This window comes from Dufourea novaeangliae, unplaced genomic scaffold, assembly GCF_001272555.1.
Source record: "Dufourea novaeangliae isolate 0120121106 unplaced genomic scaffold, ASM127255v1 scaffold50, whole genome shotgun sequence".
In the NCBI taxonomy this organism is placed as follows: domain Eukaryota; kingdom Metazoa; phylum Arthropoda; class Insecta; order Hymenoptera; family Halictidae; genus Dufourea; species Dufourea novaeangliae.
Window position 1 is genome coordinate 314,341 of NW_015373927.1, and position 20,144 is coordinate 334,484.

A 20,144-nucleotide genomic window follows, 5' to 3' on the forward strand; every position below is an offset into this window, starting at 1 on the left:
GAATTTTAAAAATTGATTGTCTTGGAAATGATGCTTGGTACGGAAAGATGTTGTTCTACCTGTTCGACTTATTTTTGTATTTAGAATCACATCCTTTCGGATTGTCCCACCATTTCAAAAACATCCTGTGTATACATCCAGATAGCACGCCTTTAAGCCGTCTTTAAGGCGTCATGTGCTATCTGGGCAACGACAGAACTAATAATTAGTTGTTTCTTTAGAATGGTCTTACTGCACTGCATTTATGTGCGCAAGAAGATTTCATCAGAGTGGCTTCGATTCTCGTGAAAAATAATGCAAACGTAGAAAGTCAAACCGAAACTGGTTATCGGCCAATTCACGTCGCCGCGCATTTTGGGAATCTCTCGATGATCCGATTCCTTTTGAAACACAACGCAGATATTAACGTGAAAACTAATCAGAACTACACCCCGCTTCATCAAGCTGCTCAGCAGGGCCATGCTCATATTGTGACTGCATTGATAGAAGGAAAGGCTTCTCACAAATCCCGAACTAATGTGAGTAAATATTCATTTCCGTTTCTTTCAGTATTTGAAATTTATTTACACGATAAAACCATAATTTCCTTTTTTTTTCATAAATTCTTTTAGGATGGTTTGACTGCGTTGAACATAGCACAGAAATTAGGATACATATCCGTCATGGAAGTATTAAAAGGATTGTCATACGACACAGCGACACCCGATAATAAAAATTGGGACGAGAAATATAAAGTTATCGCGCCTGAAAGTCTACAGGAAACGAGTTTCATGTCAGACTCCGATGATGAAGGAGGTAAGAATTATTTTAATCTATCGGGCTGTTCAGGAAATATTATGCTTCAAAGAATTTTAATTTATTAAGTAGCAAGTGCAATAGAAAATAATGTCAGCCTTTCAGAATAAATTACATTATGATTTTTTGTGTCCCGTTGTCGTTCTGCAAGCGAGTTTACTCCTCTTTTCTGTATTAAGTCCAAGGTCAATGTCCCTATTTCTAATCATGTAAGGGTGCTGCTATCGCAGAAATTGATTTTTATTATTTATGTATGCAACAATCGACAAAAAAACTTACTAGATATAAAATGTAAGCCTCCCTTTATAATTAAATTTAAATAAAAGTATTTTTAAAAACATTTTAACTCAACAATAGTCAATATAATATAAAGTATAAAATGCCCCTATTTCTGCTCAGAGAAAATGAAAATGCTCACATTTCTGTTTACGACTGTGTCCCTATTTCTACTCAGCGAAAATGGAAGTGCTAAAATCAAACTTCGGCGAACAATGTTAAATTCACAAAACAATGTTATTCTAAAATACAATAAAAGACAAAACTTTCATCAGCAGTAACGAATTTTCTATTTTATTCTTCATTCAATGAGATACTTAAGAGAAAACAGAAACTCTTTCATTTGCTCAGGTCTTTGTAAATTACTTTATAAAATGTCATTTTGCATAAAAATCCGCACTCTACTTATTGAACTTTTTTTTTTTTTTATTTTAGGAAATACTGAACTATTTTAAATTATTTTTTGTATAACTAATTTATTACTTAGCTTTTTATATTAAATGAATAATGTACGTAGTAAATACGGATATTGACCTTGCCAATAAGTGGACCACTATTTTTTGGTGAAACGTACTCGTTTCGAAATAATTCAAATACCTATCCTATTTGAACAATATTCCTTATTTGTACCCATCATCCTCCGCCATTTTGACTAAACATAAGGTAGGAAAGGTGTTCTGAATCCAAAATGTATTGTCATCATATTGTAACTAAATATAGTAAATTGCCTGTTGGTGCATTTAATAGAAATTAGAATAACAGGAAACAAGGGGATTGAACCTGAAAAACATTTTTCAAGGCACCCTAGTAGATGTAATCCAGTGTATTACAGAGTTTTTCCAGATAGCACATGAAAGACGCCTTGAAGACGCCCCTTTTACGTCTATTTTAGGTCTGAGACGTCTTTAAGCCGTCTTGAAGACGTTATGTGCTATCTGGGGTACCTATAGATGTTTGAGATTTCATTTAAGACTTTGATAATTTACTTATGAACTCCTTGGAAATTTTCGAACTGTGTCGCACTGATTTCCATAATTCGCTTATCAGAATGCACAGTTATTTAAAAAAATATTCGTCACAATTCAATTATTCAACACTTGGCATAAATTTAAATTCAGTATTATTATTTCGTTTTGTTTTTTTACGTAGAATCGTCACATCTCCGTTTGTACCATCAATTACAGGACATTGTGTATATTGTATAAAAAAGTTTCTAAACTGAAGTTAAAGCAGCAACTCTTCGTGCGACATTCACGCTTTTTATCAGCAGTTACACTATTCGATTTTTAAAGTATTTGATGCATTGATTGCGAATCTGCAAACCGTTTTTCTCTAGCACGTATAGTCTTTGATAAATTTGATTTGGAAGAAAATTCATATTTTTCGAATTCAAACCAATTTATCGGCCAAACTATAAAATGTATTACATTTCTGTTTACACGAAAAGAATCTGTAGACTTTTTCAAATACAATGATTTATCACAGGCGTCGGCAACCTATGACCCGCGGGTCATCAAATGACCCATTTGATAATTTCAGGTGACCCGCTTGAGTTCCGCAAATAAAGTATAATATATACAACTATAAAACATAAACATGAAACAAACACTTTGAGAAAGTATAAATAATTGATTAACATTTGTTGCCGACGCCTGATTTATCATATAGCACATTACGATTGTTTAAATATGTTTAAACTATGATTGAAGTGGAGAGACACCAATTTCGCACTAATTTTTAGGGATATTTTTCAATTTATCTCAAAATCTAAGGGTCTAGCCTAAATGTTGTGTAAACTTTTACTCGTGAAGCAAAAAGTTTCGATCATCGTTCTTCCCACCATCTTGAAGAAGAATTATCGGGACCATTTTTAGAGTTTCTGTAATTATTGTGAGTAGTACTTAGAAAAAAACTATTGTATTTTTAATAATGATTGAGTGAAAAAGACTGTTTCCATTTCAGTTTGGAAACATTTGGAACAGACCGTGTATTTGTTTGAAGAGCTAAGAATATTTACATGTTCGGTAAAAGAATTTTTACATGATGATAAAACGCGTTTTGGTTTGTAGGTTCAGATGCATTGATTAGTGAGCAACCATATCGCTATCTTACCGCGGACTTGATGAAAAGTTTAAGAGATGATTCGCTTCCAATTGATGTTACAAGAGATGATCCGATACATAGACAAGGTAACACTAATCTTCCACTATTGCTGTCAAAGATCACGATTTAATTCTGGTATTCTAATATGTTATTTATTATTAGTTGCAAACGAAGGGAAACAGGAGTTTACGCAGAGCAATAATTACTGTCTGGCAGAGAACTTTGATACGGACGGATATAATCTGGGGTACGTATACATTGTTTATCATACAAGGTAGAATTAATTACTTTTGGAGACTTAGCCAAATAGCACGGAAACGTCATATGTACGTCTAGAGAACGTACGTTCCGGACGTTCGGTACGATGATACGGTTTCAATTTATTCATTCTGTGCAAGGTGATAGAAGTTAGGTTAGCTTGGTTTGTGTTCAATAAATAAAAGATTAACTTTATTATTAAAGTTAGTCCCTGTTAATAAATAAGATGTTAAATGTTCTATCCCAGATAGCACATGACGCCTTGAAGACGTCCATTTTACGGCTGTTTTAGGTCTAAGCTAGGCGCCTTTAAGCCGTCTTCAAGGCGTCATTAGGCGTCGTCTGCTGTCTGGGATAAGAAATTATAACAAAAATATATGTCTAGGGGCTATGATTTGTGTGTACATTGTGCTTATTATTTTCAAAGCAAAATACTGATTCTGTGTTGGTTACAGACTGTTTAAGAAACAAAATATTTGTTCAAATTTTCTAAAGTTTCTGCACAAAACCACTAATGTCGTTACACTACTTTATTGATTCTCTATAGAATGACACCTTGCTCATGGGGTTCCATTATCCTGCACGGAATGACATTGAGTCAAAATTACTAACGAAACCATCCGATATTTAAATCCTTCGAACATTCGTAAGACTTAAGAAACGGACATTCTTAGAACATCCGAAATTAAAGTGTTGAGAACATCCGCAATTTAAGTCTTACGAACATCCTAGGGATGTCCAAAATCGACGTAGAACATTCTGATATAAACTGGACATGAAACGGATGTCCGTTGTATGTACGGTGCTATCTGGGTAGTAATGCATTACCTATACTATAAACAATATAAAACTTCTTATGAAAATTAATATTAATTAAAATAAAAATATTTTCATTTCTAGCCGACTTCATTTCAGATCGTAAGTAAATTTGATTAACATTTCAAGAGAATTTAGTTAAACAAATAAAATTACACCGTTAGTCACATGAACTCTACATTCTTAATTGCACCATTTTGAATTGTAATTTTGTATACAGTATTTTTGCGAACTAGAGATAGAAACTCAAATCGTTAATAGAATTCATTAAAGGAAGCAGAATAGGTCTTGATAAAAATTAATCACTAAATTAATCGTTTTCGAAATGTTGAACACTTCTAAGATATTTCTTGTTTGTTAATAATTATCTCCACAGCCCTATTGTAATGTTTTTATTTCTTCTTAGACAATTAAGTTCTGGTCTCAGTAAAAAATTTAAGTTTCAATAACACTGTTCAACACGTAAAATTTTTTGCAATTATCAATAAGCGTTTCTGATAGACCTTTATGAATAAGTTCGTAATCTACTTGAATACTGATTATTATTTTTATGTATATTTCATTGCGCACACCTCCAGGAATTGTATTAAATTTCGCACCTTTTAGATTTTTAGTAAGCTTCTTGGTGGACGCACGTGGAGGTGCGATGAAAGGTTGCAGGCATAGCGGTGTGCGTATCATTGTGCCGCCGCGCAGAGCAACAATGCCAATTCGTGTCACGTGCAGATTGGTAAAACCTAGTAAAGTAGCAAATCCTCCTCCTTTAATGGAGGGCGAAGCTTTAGCAACTCGTGTTATAGAGATGGGACCGATTGGTGCGACATTTCTAGGGTAAATATTTCCTCATTCGATGGATCATTTCTAAAACCGTAGTCATGAAAATCAGACATTCCGTTTTAGACCCGTTTTAATCGATATACCGCACTTCGCATCGATTCACGGCAGGGGCAGAGAGATTATCATCCTTAGAAGTGAAAATGGAGAAACGTGGAAAGAGCACGACAACTCGGTCGATAATGACGACACGTTGTTAAATACTCCATATGGTATTTTTAATATATAAGAAAAATTTAATTCCACATTTCGACTATACCTGTTATTTCCCATTGTCATGGTCACACATTTTAAGAAGTATTTAATATGCAGGGTGGTCCACGCAACTTGTTCACCCTGAATAACTTCCGAGATATGCATTGTATGAAAAAACTTTTTATAAAAAAGTTATATGATTTGAAGGGATACATTATGTAATGTATATTTTTTTTGTAAGTGCAGGCCTTTCGGAGATTTGAAGGTCAACTTCGTTTTTTTAAATGGAATGCTATATTTTTTATGCCGAAATATCGAAGAGCGTTAAATTTTTAGTAAAAGTACTGACCTTCATTAGCCGTAAACCTAATAATTAACGAATAATTTCACTTTGTTTCTTGAAAATAGTCGGTGTGTAATATCAAGTTGAAGATTCGATATTAAAAAAGATTTCCATAAGAACGCGGAGTTTACGTGACATTGTTTATCAACATGACCGATTCTGCGTATGGAATGGTAATCGCTTATTCTGTCCGTGATTCAGTATTGAAGTCATTCTTAGTGTTGATTAGTCTTGATCAGTTATCATCAATCAACTTGATATTACGCACAAACCATTTTCAAGAAACAAAGTGAAATTATTCGTTAATTATTAGGTCTACGGCTAATAAAGGTCAGTACTTTTTTACTCAAAATTTAAAACTCTTCGATATATTGGCATAAAAAACATAGCATTCCATTTAAAAAAACGAAGTTGACCTTCAAATCTCTGAAAGGCTTGCACTTACAAAAAAAAAAATATATATTACATAAGTATCCCTTCAAACCATATAACTTTTTTATAAAAAGTTTTTTCATACAATGCATACCTTAGAAGTTATTCAGGGTAAACATGTTGCGTGGACCATCCTGTAATTCTAAAAATTGTTGAACATCGAAGCAATAAAAATGTCGTCGCTATTTGACTTTACAGATCCTCAAATGAGTGCTACTCATTCCGGCAGAATTACTCGTATAATAACAACAGACTTTCCTCAGTACTTTGCTACCATAACAAGAATCAAACAAGAGGTTCATGTGATTGGTGCTGAAGGTGGTATTCTAATATCAAGCGTGGCTAATCACGTTCAGGCAGTTTTTCCACCTGGAGCATTGACGAAGAAAATTAAAGTCGGATTGCAGGTAATTATAATCATTATTTGATCGAAACATTCTTTTTATACGAGGGTAGTTGCTACAGTACGAGTACTTTGTTTCTTGTAGGCTCACGTAATTCCTGCAGAGCTTACAGCGAAATTGTTAGGCAATTGCGTTGCAGTCTCACCCGTGATAACGATCGAGCCAAGAAGACGTAAATTTCATAAACCCATCACCCTCACGATACCAGTGCCTGAAGCTGCAAACAAAGGAATGATAAATCAGTATGGAGGCGAAACACCAACGTTGCGTCTGCTTTGTAGTATTGCAGGTAAGCAACTGATTAAATTAACGTAAACAATGTTAAATTTCTAATATCTAATTTCTCTAAATTCCTCAAGTAAGGGGACAAATTTGATGAGTGTTTCCTTTTTATTCTTCTGTTGTTCAAAGTTTCTTACAAGTAACAAGTCACACAAAGAAATCGTTGTGAATACCTTAAGGGGGTATTCTAGACTAGAATGCCATTTTCTTAGGGTTTTATTTGTTTCTTCTTTACAAAGAAATCACGACTTTTTGGTATCAATCTTCCACACACACATTTTATGTTTAAAGAATATTCATCCCAGTTAGCACATGACGCCTTGAAGACGTCCATTTTACGGTTATTTTAAAAATTTTTGGCATCGTGTGAGCTCCATTGAACCATTCAATTTTGTTCTTAAGACATTTGATGTATCTTTAAAAACAACAAAGATATTTGAAGTGCAAACGTTAGGTGACTCACCCTGTATAAATAGTAATTTCTGAAGGAACAATGTATTGTAATAATGAAAAGACTCCCATACGCGCTTAGTGATCCATAAAGAGACACTGTAACGCGTGCGACTTCGCTCAAGGAAGTCATATTGAACTCTTTCTCGAACAGAAAACTTCGAAACCTCCAGTTTTAGAAATAGAGCAATTAGAAACCTTTGTTTGTGTGATGTTTTTATCTATTTTAGACAGGGACTTCTACTGAAACATAAAATGCCGGTATTTTCGATTGTACCTTCGCCCTATACAGGGTGTTCGACTACTAGTGAGAAAAAATTTAAGGGGTGATTCTTTGAGGCAAAATAAGACGAAAATCAAGAATAACGAAATTGCGAAAAATGCTTCGTTTGTTAGTTATAAACGTTTAAAACTTGACCCAAATGATGGCAATCCGCGCACACGGAGTGTCAGAAGATCACGGCTCATCAGGGACGTACAGTCACTTTAAAGACTCAACGACGTGCAGGAAAAATCGGTAGAACAGCTGTTTACTTACCCCGTAGAAAATGTCGATAACTTGTGCCCGCGGTATTTAAGTCGAATCCACCTGTATCGCATTAACTTTGATTAGTCGATAAAATTTGCAAGAAATGTAAATATCTTCTTACAAATATTATCGAGTAGAGAGGGTTAATGCCCACTCTAGTTGTCACGTATAACAATTGTCGTGTCCACGAGTATCCATGAAATTAATCCGCACATGCACGTACACCACAGAAGTGCGCGAAAAGTATCCACACACACTGCGCGATTGTCCCGTCAGCGAAAAATGTTCACACACTGCGCGATTAATTAGACCCGCGAGCGGTTCCTTTGTTGGGTTTAACACTCTACACGTTACACAAAACTAACACTCAAAATAATTAATTTATAACTATTTAACACTAATTGTTAACCTACACTAATTAATTTATAACAACTATTTAAAACTACTAAATTCTAACACGCAATAATTAATAGAACCTACAATATTTAATAAAACCTGCAATAATTAATAAAACCTACAATATTTAATAAAACCTGCAATATTTAATATAACCTGCAATAATTAATAAAACCTACAATATTTAATAAAGCCTACATAATTAATCAAATCTACAATATTTAATAAAACCTACAATAATTAATAAAACCTACAATATTTAATAAAACCTACAATAATTAAAAAAATCTACAATAATTAATAAAACCTACAATAATTAATTTGCACTATTTATAACGACGACGTACGCGACACTACTAAATAATCACTACTTAATCGCTAAATAAACTAAAACTTAGTTCTCCGAACATGAACTCTATTTGCTCGTAGAATGCAAAGGCCACCGTTCGGAAAGGACAACTGATATTGTTGAACTGATCCTCCCTCGTTAGGATCGATGTGGCGTAATAAATAGGTAGATCCCCACTCTTTCATGGCCAATACTTTTTGGGAAGGAAAAGCTGCATGGGAAAGTGTCTTGGAGGTCGCGTTTCTTTTCGTATATTCTTAGAGCAACATCTGTATTTTTGTGCTGAACGATGTTTTTGAACGAGTGCATGCGTTAATTGCTTATCTTCCGAAGCTTCGCCCGATAGGATAATATCCTTATGGGCATTGCACATTTTATTACCACTTCGATCTTACTCCAAGTGTTTGAGGTTCTTGTATTCGCAAAAAAATAATATGTAATTAACATGGATCATACAAAACGTGTAATGATATTAGAATGAAACTAAGATGAAATTTGCCGCACAAACCTGCATTACGATGCATAAAGAAACTACATAAAATAAAATAAAGAAAATTGTTAAACAAATACATTCAGTGTAATATGAACCGTTAGTAACATGGAGTTTGCATTCGACGTTGAAAGTTGTATTTACAAGTTATTGTCAAGAGGGACTGCCGAAAACACAATAGGCAAGGTCTTCGTCGCTGCCAGTAACACGTTACAGGCAATCCGCGGGTGGTCGCTCTACAGAAGACAAAAGACAGTATTATATTGTCCAGACTCGCCCATTCTCGGCATCGTGGTCAAGTGGCCCCGAGTGATGTATGAGAAAAAAATACAGATGTTGCTCTAAGAATATACGAAAAGAAACGCGACCTTCAAGACACTTTCCCATGCAGCTTTTCCTGCTCAAAAAGTATTGACCATGAAAGAGTGGGGATCGACTTATTTATTATGCCACATCGATTCTAACGAGGGAGGATCAGTTTAACAATATCAGTCGTCCTTTCCGAACGGTGCCCTTTGCATTCTACGAGCAAATAGAGTTCATGTTCGGAAAACTAAGTTTTAGTTTATTTAACGATTACGTAGTGATTATTTGGTAGTGTCGCGTATGTCGTCGTTAATAAATAGTGCAAATTAATTATTGTAGGTTTTATTAATTATTGTAGATTTTTTTAATTATCGTAGGTTTTATTAAATATTGCAGGTTTTATTAATTATTGTAGGTTTTAATCATTATTGTAGGTTTTATTAAATATTGTAGATTTTATTAATTATTATAGGTTTTATTAAATATTGTAGGTTTTATTAAATGTTGCAGGTTTTATTAATTATTGTAGGTTTTATTAATTATTGCAGGTTTCATTAAATATTGTAGGTTTTATTAAATGTTGCAGGTTTTATTAATTATTGTAGGTTTTATTAATTATTGCAGGTTTTATTAAATATGGTCGGTTTTATTAATTACTGCGTGTTAAAAATTAGTTTTAAATAGTTACAAATTAATTATTTTGAGTGTTAGTTTTGTGTAACGTGTAGAGTGTTAAACCCAACAAAGGAACCGCTCGCGGGTCTAATTAATCGCGTAGTGTGTGAACATTTTTCGTGGTCAGGACAATCGCGCAGTGTGTGTGGACATTTTTCGCGGACGGGACAATCGCGCAGTTTGTGTGGATACTTTTCGCGAACTTCTGTGGTGTACGTGCATGTGCGGATTAATTTCATGGATACTCGTGGATAGGACAATTGTTATACGTAACAACTAGAGGGGGCATTAACCCTCTCTACTCGATAATATTTGTAAGAAGATATTTACATTTCTTGCGAATTTTATCGAGTAATCAGAGTTAATGCGATACAAGTGGATGCGACTTAAATACCGCGGACACAAGTTATCGATATCTTCTACGGGGTAAGTAGACATCTGTTCTACCGACTTTTCCTGCACGTCGTTGAGTCTTTAAAGTAACTGTACGCCCCTTACGAGCCGTGATCCGTTGACACTCCGTGCGCGCGGATTGCCATCATTTGGGTCAATTTTTAATCGCTTATAACTAACAAACGAAGCATTTATCGCAATTTCGTTATTCTCGATTTTCGTCTTATTTTGCCTTAAAAAATCGCCCCTTAAATTTTTTCCCACTAGTTGTCGAACACCCTGTATAAGACCTACCCTTATAGAAATCGAAAAAATACCGGTATTTATTTTAGTTTCGGTATAGCTTCCTAGAGCACATGACGTCTAATGACGTCTTGAAGATGGCTTAAAAACGCCTTAGACCTAAAATAGCCGTAAAATGGACGTCTTTAAGGCCTCATGTGCTATTTGAATTTGATGGCATAATACAGGTATCAAAATTATACCGGTTTAAGTCCCTGATTTTAGAACCTATTTTAGGACACCTTGTACGTACAAGTACTCTTACATTTCAGAGTTTCATCTAGATTTTTTATGTTTCTCAGATGGAGTTACTTGATTCCTTTTCATTTTGTAATATTTTGTATGTAGGTGGCACAAGTGAATCGAAATGGGAAGATGTTACTGGATCAACACCATTAACGTTTATGAACGACAAAGTATCCTTCACGACAACGGTCTCTGCTCGATTTTGGTTAATGGATTGCCGAAATATAGGTGCAGTCTCGAAAATGGCCACCGAATTGTATGAAGAGTCTTTATATGTGCCGTACATAATAAAGTAAGTGCTATTATTAAATCGTTAAAACGTGATTCATTATTCGATTTCTCTTATAAGTAAAAAAAAACATAAATTTTCTGTGCAGTTTTGTAATATATACAAAACGAACGGATGTATTTGAAGCAACACTAAGAATACTGTGTATGACGGACGGAAAGGAAGGAATGCACACATTGGAAAGGCAAGAGGAGTTTGTCGAAATTGTCAAAAGTCGTGATGTTGAAGTAAATATTGTCTATTACATAATTTTCATCCCATTTTACTCAGTAGCATGCAATCATAGAATTTCTTAATAATTATACTCAAGCATATTTACACTATTTTAAACTATGTATGCATTGTTTATTACTTTTATTATATTGTATTCTTGTTCGAAATATTACTAAGTTTTTGTTCTCCAACTTACTTTACTGCTTTTCAAATATGTAAATAAACTTTTCATTATTTTTCGTTATTTATCGTTCAAAATTTTACTAATGTATTATTTTAATGTGCATGTGCAGATGTTACATGTATATTTTAATTATGCTTAAGTATTGTGTTATTTAATGTCAAGTTAAGCTTTAAATATTTTTAAAAACAAAGATTTTTATTTGGAAAACTGTGTATTCGTACACCCACGAGCAAAGTCCGCTTCCGTTGGGAGAAAAGCAGCGTAGAGGAAAGACCCCCCACCACTTGACCACAGAAGTCACTGAAATTTACGCCACACTTACATGAAAGAACCACATTCAGTTTAACATTTATTTCAGTACTCGACAAGCAATCAAATTTGCGCGTTTGAACGTTTGAGGGTAAAAGCGATGTATTTTATTGTCAGTGAAATGAATAATAAACACAATTGGTCACCAGTCTGTCAACAGCCAGCGTGTATCGGTCATTGTTCAGTGGTGCTATCGTCGTCCATTGAACGATTGGCGAAACAATCTCCCCCATTATAGCAGCAACGTAGGGAAGCCGACTCTGCTCGATTGCGCGGAAACCGTCGCATGAGTCTGTCCTTTTCGCACTTGTGGTTGTCCTCTTTTATGGCACATTCTCGTCTTGACGATATTTCAAGGGTCCCTGTTTTTGGTCGACACGATGAGAATGGCGGTAAATGGGAAAATACATGAATCGTATACCGGATTATTCATTGAGCTAATAAATAATTTACAGATAAAAAATTACTTTCTTTCCCTAGACTGGTTAGTATATTCATCAGTACCCCAAAATGCATTTCAGGTTAATGGAACTGCGAGAATTGTAGAATATGTGAGATGGTCGGATAAATCTCTGAACCCTTTATACGCAGTATCATGAGCTTGTCGAGTACTAAAATAAATGTTAAACTGAATGTGGTTCTTTCATGTAAGTGTGGCATGAGTTTCAGTGACTTTTGTGGTCAAGTGGTGGGGAGCCTTTCCCCTACGCTGCTTTTCCTCCAACGGGAGCCGACTTTGCTCGTAGGTGTACCCTCACGAGCAAACTCGGCTTCCACTAGGGGAAATAGTGAGGTAGGCGAAGGGTCTCTTACCAATTAGTTTTGGGAGTTACTGAAATTTATGCCAAATTAACATTTGGTTTAACATTTATTTCAGTACTTGAAATAAATTTACCAAGTGGTAGGAGGTCTTTCTCTTACGCCATTTTTTCTCCTAGCGAAAGCCGAATTTGCTCGCTGGTGTACACCCGCGAGCAAACTCGGCTTCCTCTAGGGGAAAAAGTAATGAATTCATGAAAAGGCCTCCTACCACTTGGTATTGGGAATTAGTGAAATTTATACTAAATTATCACTCAATTTAACATTTATATCAATACCTGGAATAAATTTACCAAGTGGCTGTAGGTAGTAGAATAGTACGCAGACCGAACCAAGAAATAAAAATAAACATGTGCCACAAATGTTTAGATGAAACAGAATACAATTGTTGTTTATTGAATACAGTGGAGATTAAATGATAACTAGATTACGAATATTTATACAGATATAAACATGACGATTAGATGGTACTTTATTTCTTGTACTAGGAATTTCATCAACTGAATAGTATCAGTGAATAATATTTTACTACGATGTACAAGGTAGAAGACGCTTTATTGGCATAAACATCCACAATCCAATGATAGAACCTGTTAAGATTTTTATGAAAACATTTCAATATAATTAGAAGAAAGTTATGAAACTGGTTTTGAAAAAAAGTTTCAACAATTGCTTTATATTTATTAAATCTTCTTTGTTAATGTTAAAGTTTGCAATTATTATGAAACTTAAGAATTTTTATTATAACTAATTATTTAATTACTGTCTGTTTGCGGTAGAAGTTGGTTTCGACTCAGCTTAATATACGAATTCACTAAACATAAGTAATACTATACTTAATCCGCCCTCAATAATGTCAAACAGTAAAATCCTATAACACTGTTCAACAAATTTGAACTTTTTTTCGTTTTTGCAATTGTCAATATGCGTTTTTGATAGATCTTTATGAGCTAAATACGAATCTGCAAACCGTTCCTTTCCATCAGGTCCAGTTTTTGAAAAAATCAAATTTAAAACAAATTGCAAATTTTCAAATTTGGAGCTGTGTTGTGCTTTTACAGTGATATTTATTTAGTTTCTTTTTACATGAATTAATTCTCTGGATTTTTGCGAACAAAATGATATAAATTGTTATTAGATTATAGATATCTAAATATGTTTAAATAATGTTTAAAGTGAAAAGCACACTGAAAACGCACCACTTTTCCTGATATTCTTTAATTTATTTCAATTATGTGGGCCACCCTGTATATTTTATTTAAATTCATTAACATTTTTAATATTATTTCTTAAATAGGATAGAAATAGAGTCAGAAAAATTGTATTAGGAACCTTTATGTGACCCAAAAATCAGGTTTAGTTCCATCACTTCGAGACTTGTTGAACAGTGAAATCGATATGAAAATGTGGCGTTCCTTAACGTTGGAAGTTTTCTATCATGTAAATGTGCTGCCTTTTAATTTGAAAGATAGAATAATTTCTTAAGTTCAAACGTAATATCTAGCTACTAATGGACAATTTATTGTTTTTAAGTTTGGCACACTAATATGTTTTGGAATTATTTCTGCAAAAATTAACATTGGAACTATGTACCAAACTCGTCAAAACGACGGATATCAAATTTCTTATTTTACTATTATTGAAATTGTACAAGTGCTTTTGTCGGAATTTATGATGAACTTTAAATCAGTATACACTTTATATTGTATCGTATTGTGTTGTATTATATATTATAAAATTTAATGTACTGTACATTCAAGGCTGGTAGTTCTAGAGTTATATAAATCCAAGGCCGAAATTTCAACCGATTTTTAATATTTTCTTTATTTTTTATAATATATCCGTTCTTAATCATGTTTCATCGAGCATAAAGTTCTTAGGTTCCTAGTATTTCTTTAAAATAATATTTTAAAACATACGAATATCACATTTGCTATAATGATTGTTTTAAAATAATATTTAAAATAATATTAATAGTTTAATATAATATTTTAAAACTAATGAAAATCACATTTATTATAATGATTGCGCGTATTACAGGCTCTTGATGGAAAAGATCTGTACATTGAATTTAGTGGGAATTTGGTGCCTGTGACAAAGTCGGGTGTACAACTGAAGTTTACTTTCAAAGCTTTCCGTCAAAACCGTCTGTCCTTCCATGTAAAAGTAAAAGATCCATTACTAGATCCTGTAGCTAGAATGCTCTTCATGCGAGAACCAAAAGTCGCGAAAGGAGACCCGCCACAGCAACCGATTTGCGTGTTGAATATTGTTCTTCCGGAAAGTACGATCAAGATCGAAGATTCAAAGAAATTTAAAGGTAAATATCTGAAATACTTTCGTTCCTAAATGTAATAATTCCACAATACTATGGAAATAACATCTCAAACATCGTATGATGTAAAACTAATATTTCAAGCGTTATAAAATAGTTTTCTTGTCACAGATTACGAAGACTCAAATATTATAAATCAGAAAATGGATTCCTTGGAATTGAAGTATAAGACGGAACGAAAGGAGAAAATTGATGAACTTCAAGAAACATCACCCTCGGAAAAGAAATTCATAACTGACACCCTCCAAAAAGAACGAACAGGTATGATATTAATTTTTATTTTAAGACTCGTTTAATAAAGCGGTTTAGGCGGTGAGATTATAGACACGAGAAAAATGCAGAGAGAATACAAAAAATTTCGAACAACGTGTTGAGTATAATATGTAAAATTGTTTCATCGTTATAACGATATATCAAGGGAACTAACGAAGAGGCAATTTTTAGTTAAAAATTCAAAGCACAGGGTGCAAAAACGAAAACCCGTACACAGAAATGTCTGCAGACATTGAATATCTATTACCCTGGTAATCCCAGACTTATGATATGATGTAATAAACGCAAGTTAAAGAGGAAAACTGAATGATTAATATTTCCACTAATTTCAATACAGTCTGTAGAAAATCGCGAAATCGATGATCGTTTTTTTATTATCACTAAAAATGAAACAACAAAATTGCAATTTCAATTCCATTTTTATTTAAGGCAAGGAAAAAAAGTAAATCTGCTTATGGCTCGAGCGTCGAGTAAGGCTTCTTTAATTTAATTACGCATAATGGTATCAACAAACGGCCGAACTATCTGTGACAAACTTCTTCAGTATTGTTCCGAACCTTCATTGGAAACGTTACTTCTTAAAGTAATGACTATCATCTTGCTCCGTTTATAGAAATGTGAGTTCGTTTTACTTAAACCCGAATTACAAGTTTCGTACATTTTTTTTCAATTCTGTTTCGTTCTTTGAAAATCGAGTTTATATTTTTTATCAAATTCTTACATTAATTTCCCTGTTTTTTTTTTCAATCTTCAGTTTCAGGGTTTTTTAAGTTATTTCCTAATTTCCGCTTAAAATCGGCGTGTTAAGTCTCGGAAGAGAATTAACTCGTTAAAAAATTCTACATGGAAGATTTAAGTGAGCAACAGGAAAGTAAAATGGAGACGGAGGGTGACGTTGCGGAAACGCAAGGCGAGAATACGGTATCTACGGATACAGCCGTGCATGATGTAGACTCTGTAGAACGCACTAATCAACGAGTAGAGGAACAGTGTCCAGACAAAAAGTTACCGTTGCAAGTTGCCACTGAAACGATCAGCCCGTCGAAAACAAACGAAACCGTGACGGGAACGAAGATGAAGCGTAAAGCGAGGTCGACTCGTAGAAAACTCAATGCCATGGTGAACAATGCCTCCTTACATTTCTCAGACACTGATTCCGAGGGAGAACTGACAACGATAGCGCCCCAAGCTCGAATATTAAGGCATACACCAGACTTTCAACAAGGGCCAATCATTTCCGTGACGTTGGACGAGGCGAATAGTGAAACTGGGCCGAACGAAAGTTTGCAGATTTTGTCGCCAGATGGCAAGGAAACGCTGCATTGTAACAGCTTCGCCGAACCGTTGACAGATGTTGACGAGATCTACGCGAGTGAAACCGAAAACGAGCAGAGAGATAGCCCCACTAGCCCCAGTAGTCTCAAAGTCGTAGAAAGTTGTTGTCAAGACGAAACGGAATTCGAGGACATCGATGACGATGAGGAAGTCGAAACGGCGATATATGTGAAGCCAAGGATCGATGTATTTTGCGAATATAGCGGGGAGACTATTACAACGAAAGAAGGCGATGGACCGTTCTCTGTTGAAGTCCGGAACAAAATGTATCTCGAGGAACGTTCGCAGAATAAGTTGCAGAGCAATACGCTGGATATTACGGTTCCGTCGAACACCGACGAAGAAGAGATGACTGTGTCTGACGAGGAAGACATGCAAGAAGCTTGTTTCAGCCAGAGAGAGGTACTCGACGATTTAGATGTTCTAGCAGCATCTCAGATCGTCATGAGAAATATTCATAAGACGGGCAAGTTGTTAACTGTAAAAGTCACCAGTGATGATGCGATTAGCGATTGTCATACTGATATTGAGGAAGTTGAACAGACTGAGTGAAATAATAGAAACTATACTGTGACGGTAAGAACATGGATTTATGAAGCATACTTGTACACTGAAAGGCTAAGTTGTTTCAATATTATCAGGATATTTAAGTTTTCTTCTGGAAGTTCAAGTACACACATAATATATATGACTCACGTTACGCTACATATCTTGTACCCTCGCAAGCAAACTCGACTACCACTAGAGGAAAAAGTGATGTAAGGGAAATACCTACCAGTTGGTCTCGGGAATTAGTGAAATTTATGCCAAATTAACATTCGATTTAACATTTATTTCAGTACTTGAAATCAATTTACTAAGTGCTAGGAGACTTTTTTTCTACGCCACTATTTCCCCCAGTGGAAGTTGAGTTTGCTCGTGAGGGTACACCAACGTGCAAACTCGACTTCCGCAAGGGGAAAAAGTGAGATAGGTGAAGGGCCTCCTACCATTTAGTTTTGGGAGTTACTGAAATTTATGCTAAATTAATATTCGCTTTAACATTTATTTCAGTACTTGAAATAAATTTAGTAAGTGGTAGGAGACTTATTTTCTACGCCATTTTTTTCCTCTAGTGGAAGCCGAGTTTGCTCGCGACGGTATCTTATAATACACTTGTAAAAATTCTGAATTTTAATATTATAAAATTATTATTATAATATTGTTGTGAAAAAACCTCTAAAGGATTTCAGTCGATGTGAGAATCATATTTGTTATATATTCTACATTCGTATAGAAAAGCGAGACAGCTACTTCCTTGGACCTGGTTTCTTTTCTACACGCGGGGAGGATTATTTGAACTGTTTGAGATAAAGATCAACTTTGTCTGTCTATTATAGTTGTTTGATGCGTATTTATCGAATTAATTGTACAAAATTAAAAGATATTAACAAATTGAATCGATTCAGTCACTCTGAATTTTTTCTTGAAAAACTTAAATGCATATCTCAAATTTTCGATTTGTATTTTTCTTGTCATTCAGTGTGCATAGCAAGTTGTTCCTTAATAGTTGGTAGTTTAAATTATTGTTACGGTACTAGATTATTTTTCTGGCACTTGTAGAAAATTTTACATTTTGAGACAATCACTAAGATATGACTTCCTAATAAAATAAACTTAATACACGTGTTTCGTAATTTTATTAAAATATTCCCAAATAGCACGAAAACGTCATATGTACGTGCAGAGAACGTATGTTCCGGACGTTCGGTACATTCGGAGGATGACCCGAAGAGGTTCATATGTCCCCCCTGCGTCCTCGTTAAGATCTTTAAATGTCCTAGGAAGAACTTATTTACAAAGTGGAACGTCCTGAAGACGTCCTGTGTCAACATTCTTAGAACGTTTTCCGAATGTGTAAAAGTAACATTCTCTGTACGTTTTGAACGTTTAAAGAGTTTTTAAAGACGTTATGGATGGTAATGTCTTAAAAGACGTATAAGAAACGTTTCCCAGATGTTTAAAATTACGGTTAGATTTCACAATCGAGTTGCCTAATAAAAATCAATTCTTTGTCTTTTGCGTATAAAAATAATCTTTAAACTAATAAGCTGGAATTTAATGAATTTCAGTGAATGTATGTAGTTGATTGGATGTTTTCGTTAAAAAAATTAATTTTTTCATAATTTTTTATGAGATTATTCAAAGACTATTCATTAATTTTATTTTTTTACTTATCATTGAATTTTTTTCATAATTAATTGCTGGTGCTATTTATTTAATTTTCACATTTCTGGTAAATTGTCAGTTTTTGTATATTAGTCTTTCTTTTGATATATATATAAATGTGACTCGAAAAAACGATAGAAATTTCCGGCAGACTTATTAGTATCAATAATACTTCTTCAAGTACATGTTAAGTTAATTTTGAAAAACACCCACGTTGCTTCAACTCTAGCTCTTTTAAAGACATTTCCTCAATTTCTGAATTATTGTGTTCAGAAATTCATACGTAACAAAAGAATATACTACAGTGGGTGATGAAGATATTAAAGCCACCTACATAAATTAACGATTTTACAATTTCGACTGTATGTTTTATAATTACATAAACTAAATTTAACTTTTTTAGTAAATTTTTAGTGGACAATATTTTGTTAAAAGAAAATTATCCAGTGTTAGACCTCGATAGAGTGAACTTTAACTATGCCATAGTCGGGGCTGTAGGGGAGTAAATTGGCAATGAGGTTAGAGCCCCCTCCATGCTAAGTTCTGTCGTTATAGCCTCGGCTTCTGCGTCTGCGCAACAGCTAGATCGTACTGATGCGCCGGCGTACGCAACGTGGTGGGAGAGCGAATTTTTGTGTTCGAAAATACATGTGAAGGGAAAGTACGTAGTGTGGCAATATGTTTAGTGACAATATAATTAGAGTCCACTGTATTCTGATTTTATTTTTACACAAACACAAAAGAACATACCTTTCGTAATGTGCCTCCAATAATTTGATCACCCATTGCAATGTACTACCTAAAAATGTTAGATATTCTGGTTTGCAAGTATTCAAATTCGAAGATCGTTAGAAATGGGTCGTATAAAAATCGATAACATTGACATATCTTGAACATTTATAAAAAATTGTTCTGTTGTCTCTATATAAAAAAATACTCACCGGCGTGTACAATATGTATAAGCTTATTGATTGCAGCAAGAATAGTGCACTAAAATAAAGTGAATATTTCGTTTAGTAAAATTTCAGGAAATAAAACTAAAGAATACTAAACACTTAAGAACTAACACTTTAGAAAACTAAAACGTACATGCTTCTTACGTACAATTGATTTCTATTTTATTGTGTACATCAAGACCGTCTGAAGTATATGTTTACTTTCTTTTTGCACCGTGCTTTGAATAAAATGTTACTTCCGTATGCCAGAAGTATAGCCAAAAATGAAAAACGCAGATACGCAAATAAAGCTGTCATTGTTCGGCCATACACCGTAATAAAATGTAAATATACTATAAATGTGATTATAATGAATTCGAGAAATCACGG

General features: G+C 34.1%; 1 protein-coding gene across 1 annotated transcript in view; it reads left to right on the top strand.

Moving 5' to 3' along the window:
- Positions 1-20,144, top strand: part of LOC107195068 (ankyrin-2-like) — a 51,410-nt gene that overhangs the window by 22,110 nt on the left and 9,156 nt on the right. Inside the window, exons 11-23 of the mRNA XM_015584836.1 lie at positions 222-518; positions 612-795; positions 3,141-3,260; positions 3,337-3,421; positions 4,333-4,350; positions 4,855-5,079; positions 5,149-5,294; positions 6,251-6,459; positions 6,541-6,745; positions 10,957-11,146; positions 11,232-11,370; positions 14,709-14,988; positions 15,115-15,264. Of these exons, the coding sequence (XP_015440322.1) occupies positions 222-518; positions 612-795; positions 3,141-3,260; positions 3,337-3,421; positions 4,333-4,350; positions 4,855-5,079; positions 5,149-5,294; positions 6,251-6,459; positions 6,541-6,745; positions 10,957-11,146; positions 11,232-11,370; positions 14,709-14,988; positions 15,115-15,264 (2,248 nt within the window). The remainder of the gene's footprint in view (positions 1-221; positions 519-611; positions 796-3,140; positions 3,261-3,336; positions 3,422-4,332; positions 4,351-4,854; positions 5,080-5,148; positions 5,295-6,250; positions 6,460-6,540; positions 6,746-10,956; positions 11,147-11,231; positions 11,371-14,708; positions 14,989-15,114; positions 15,265-20,144) is intronic.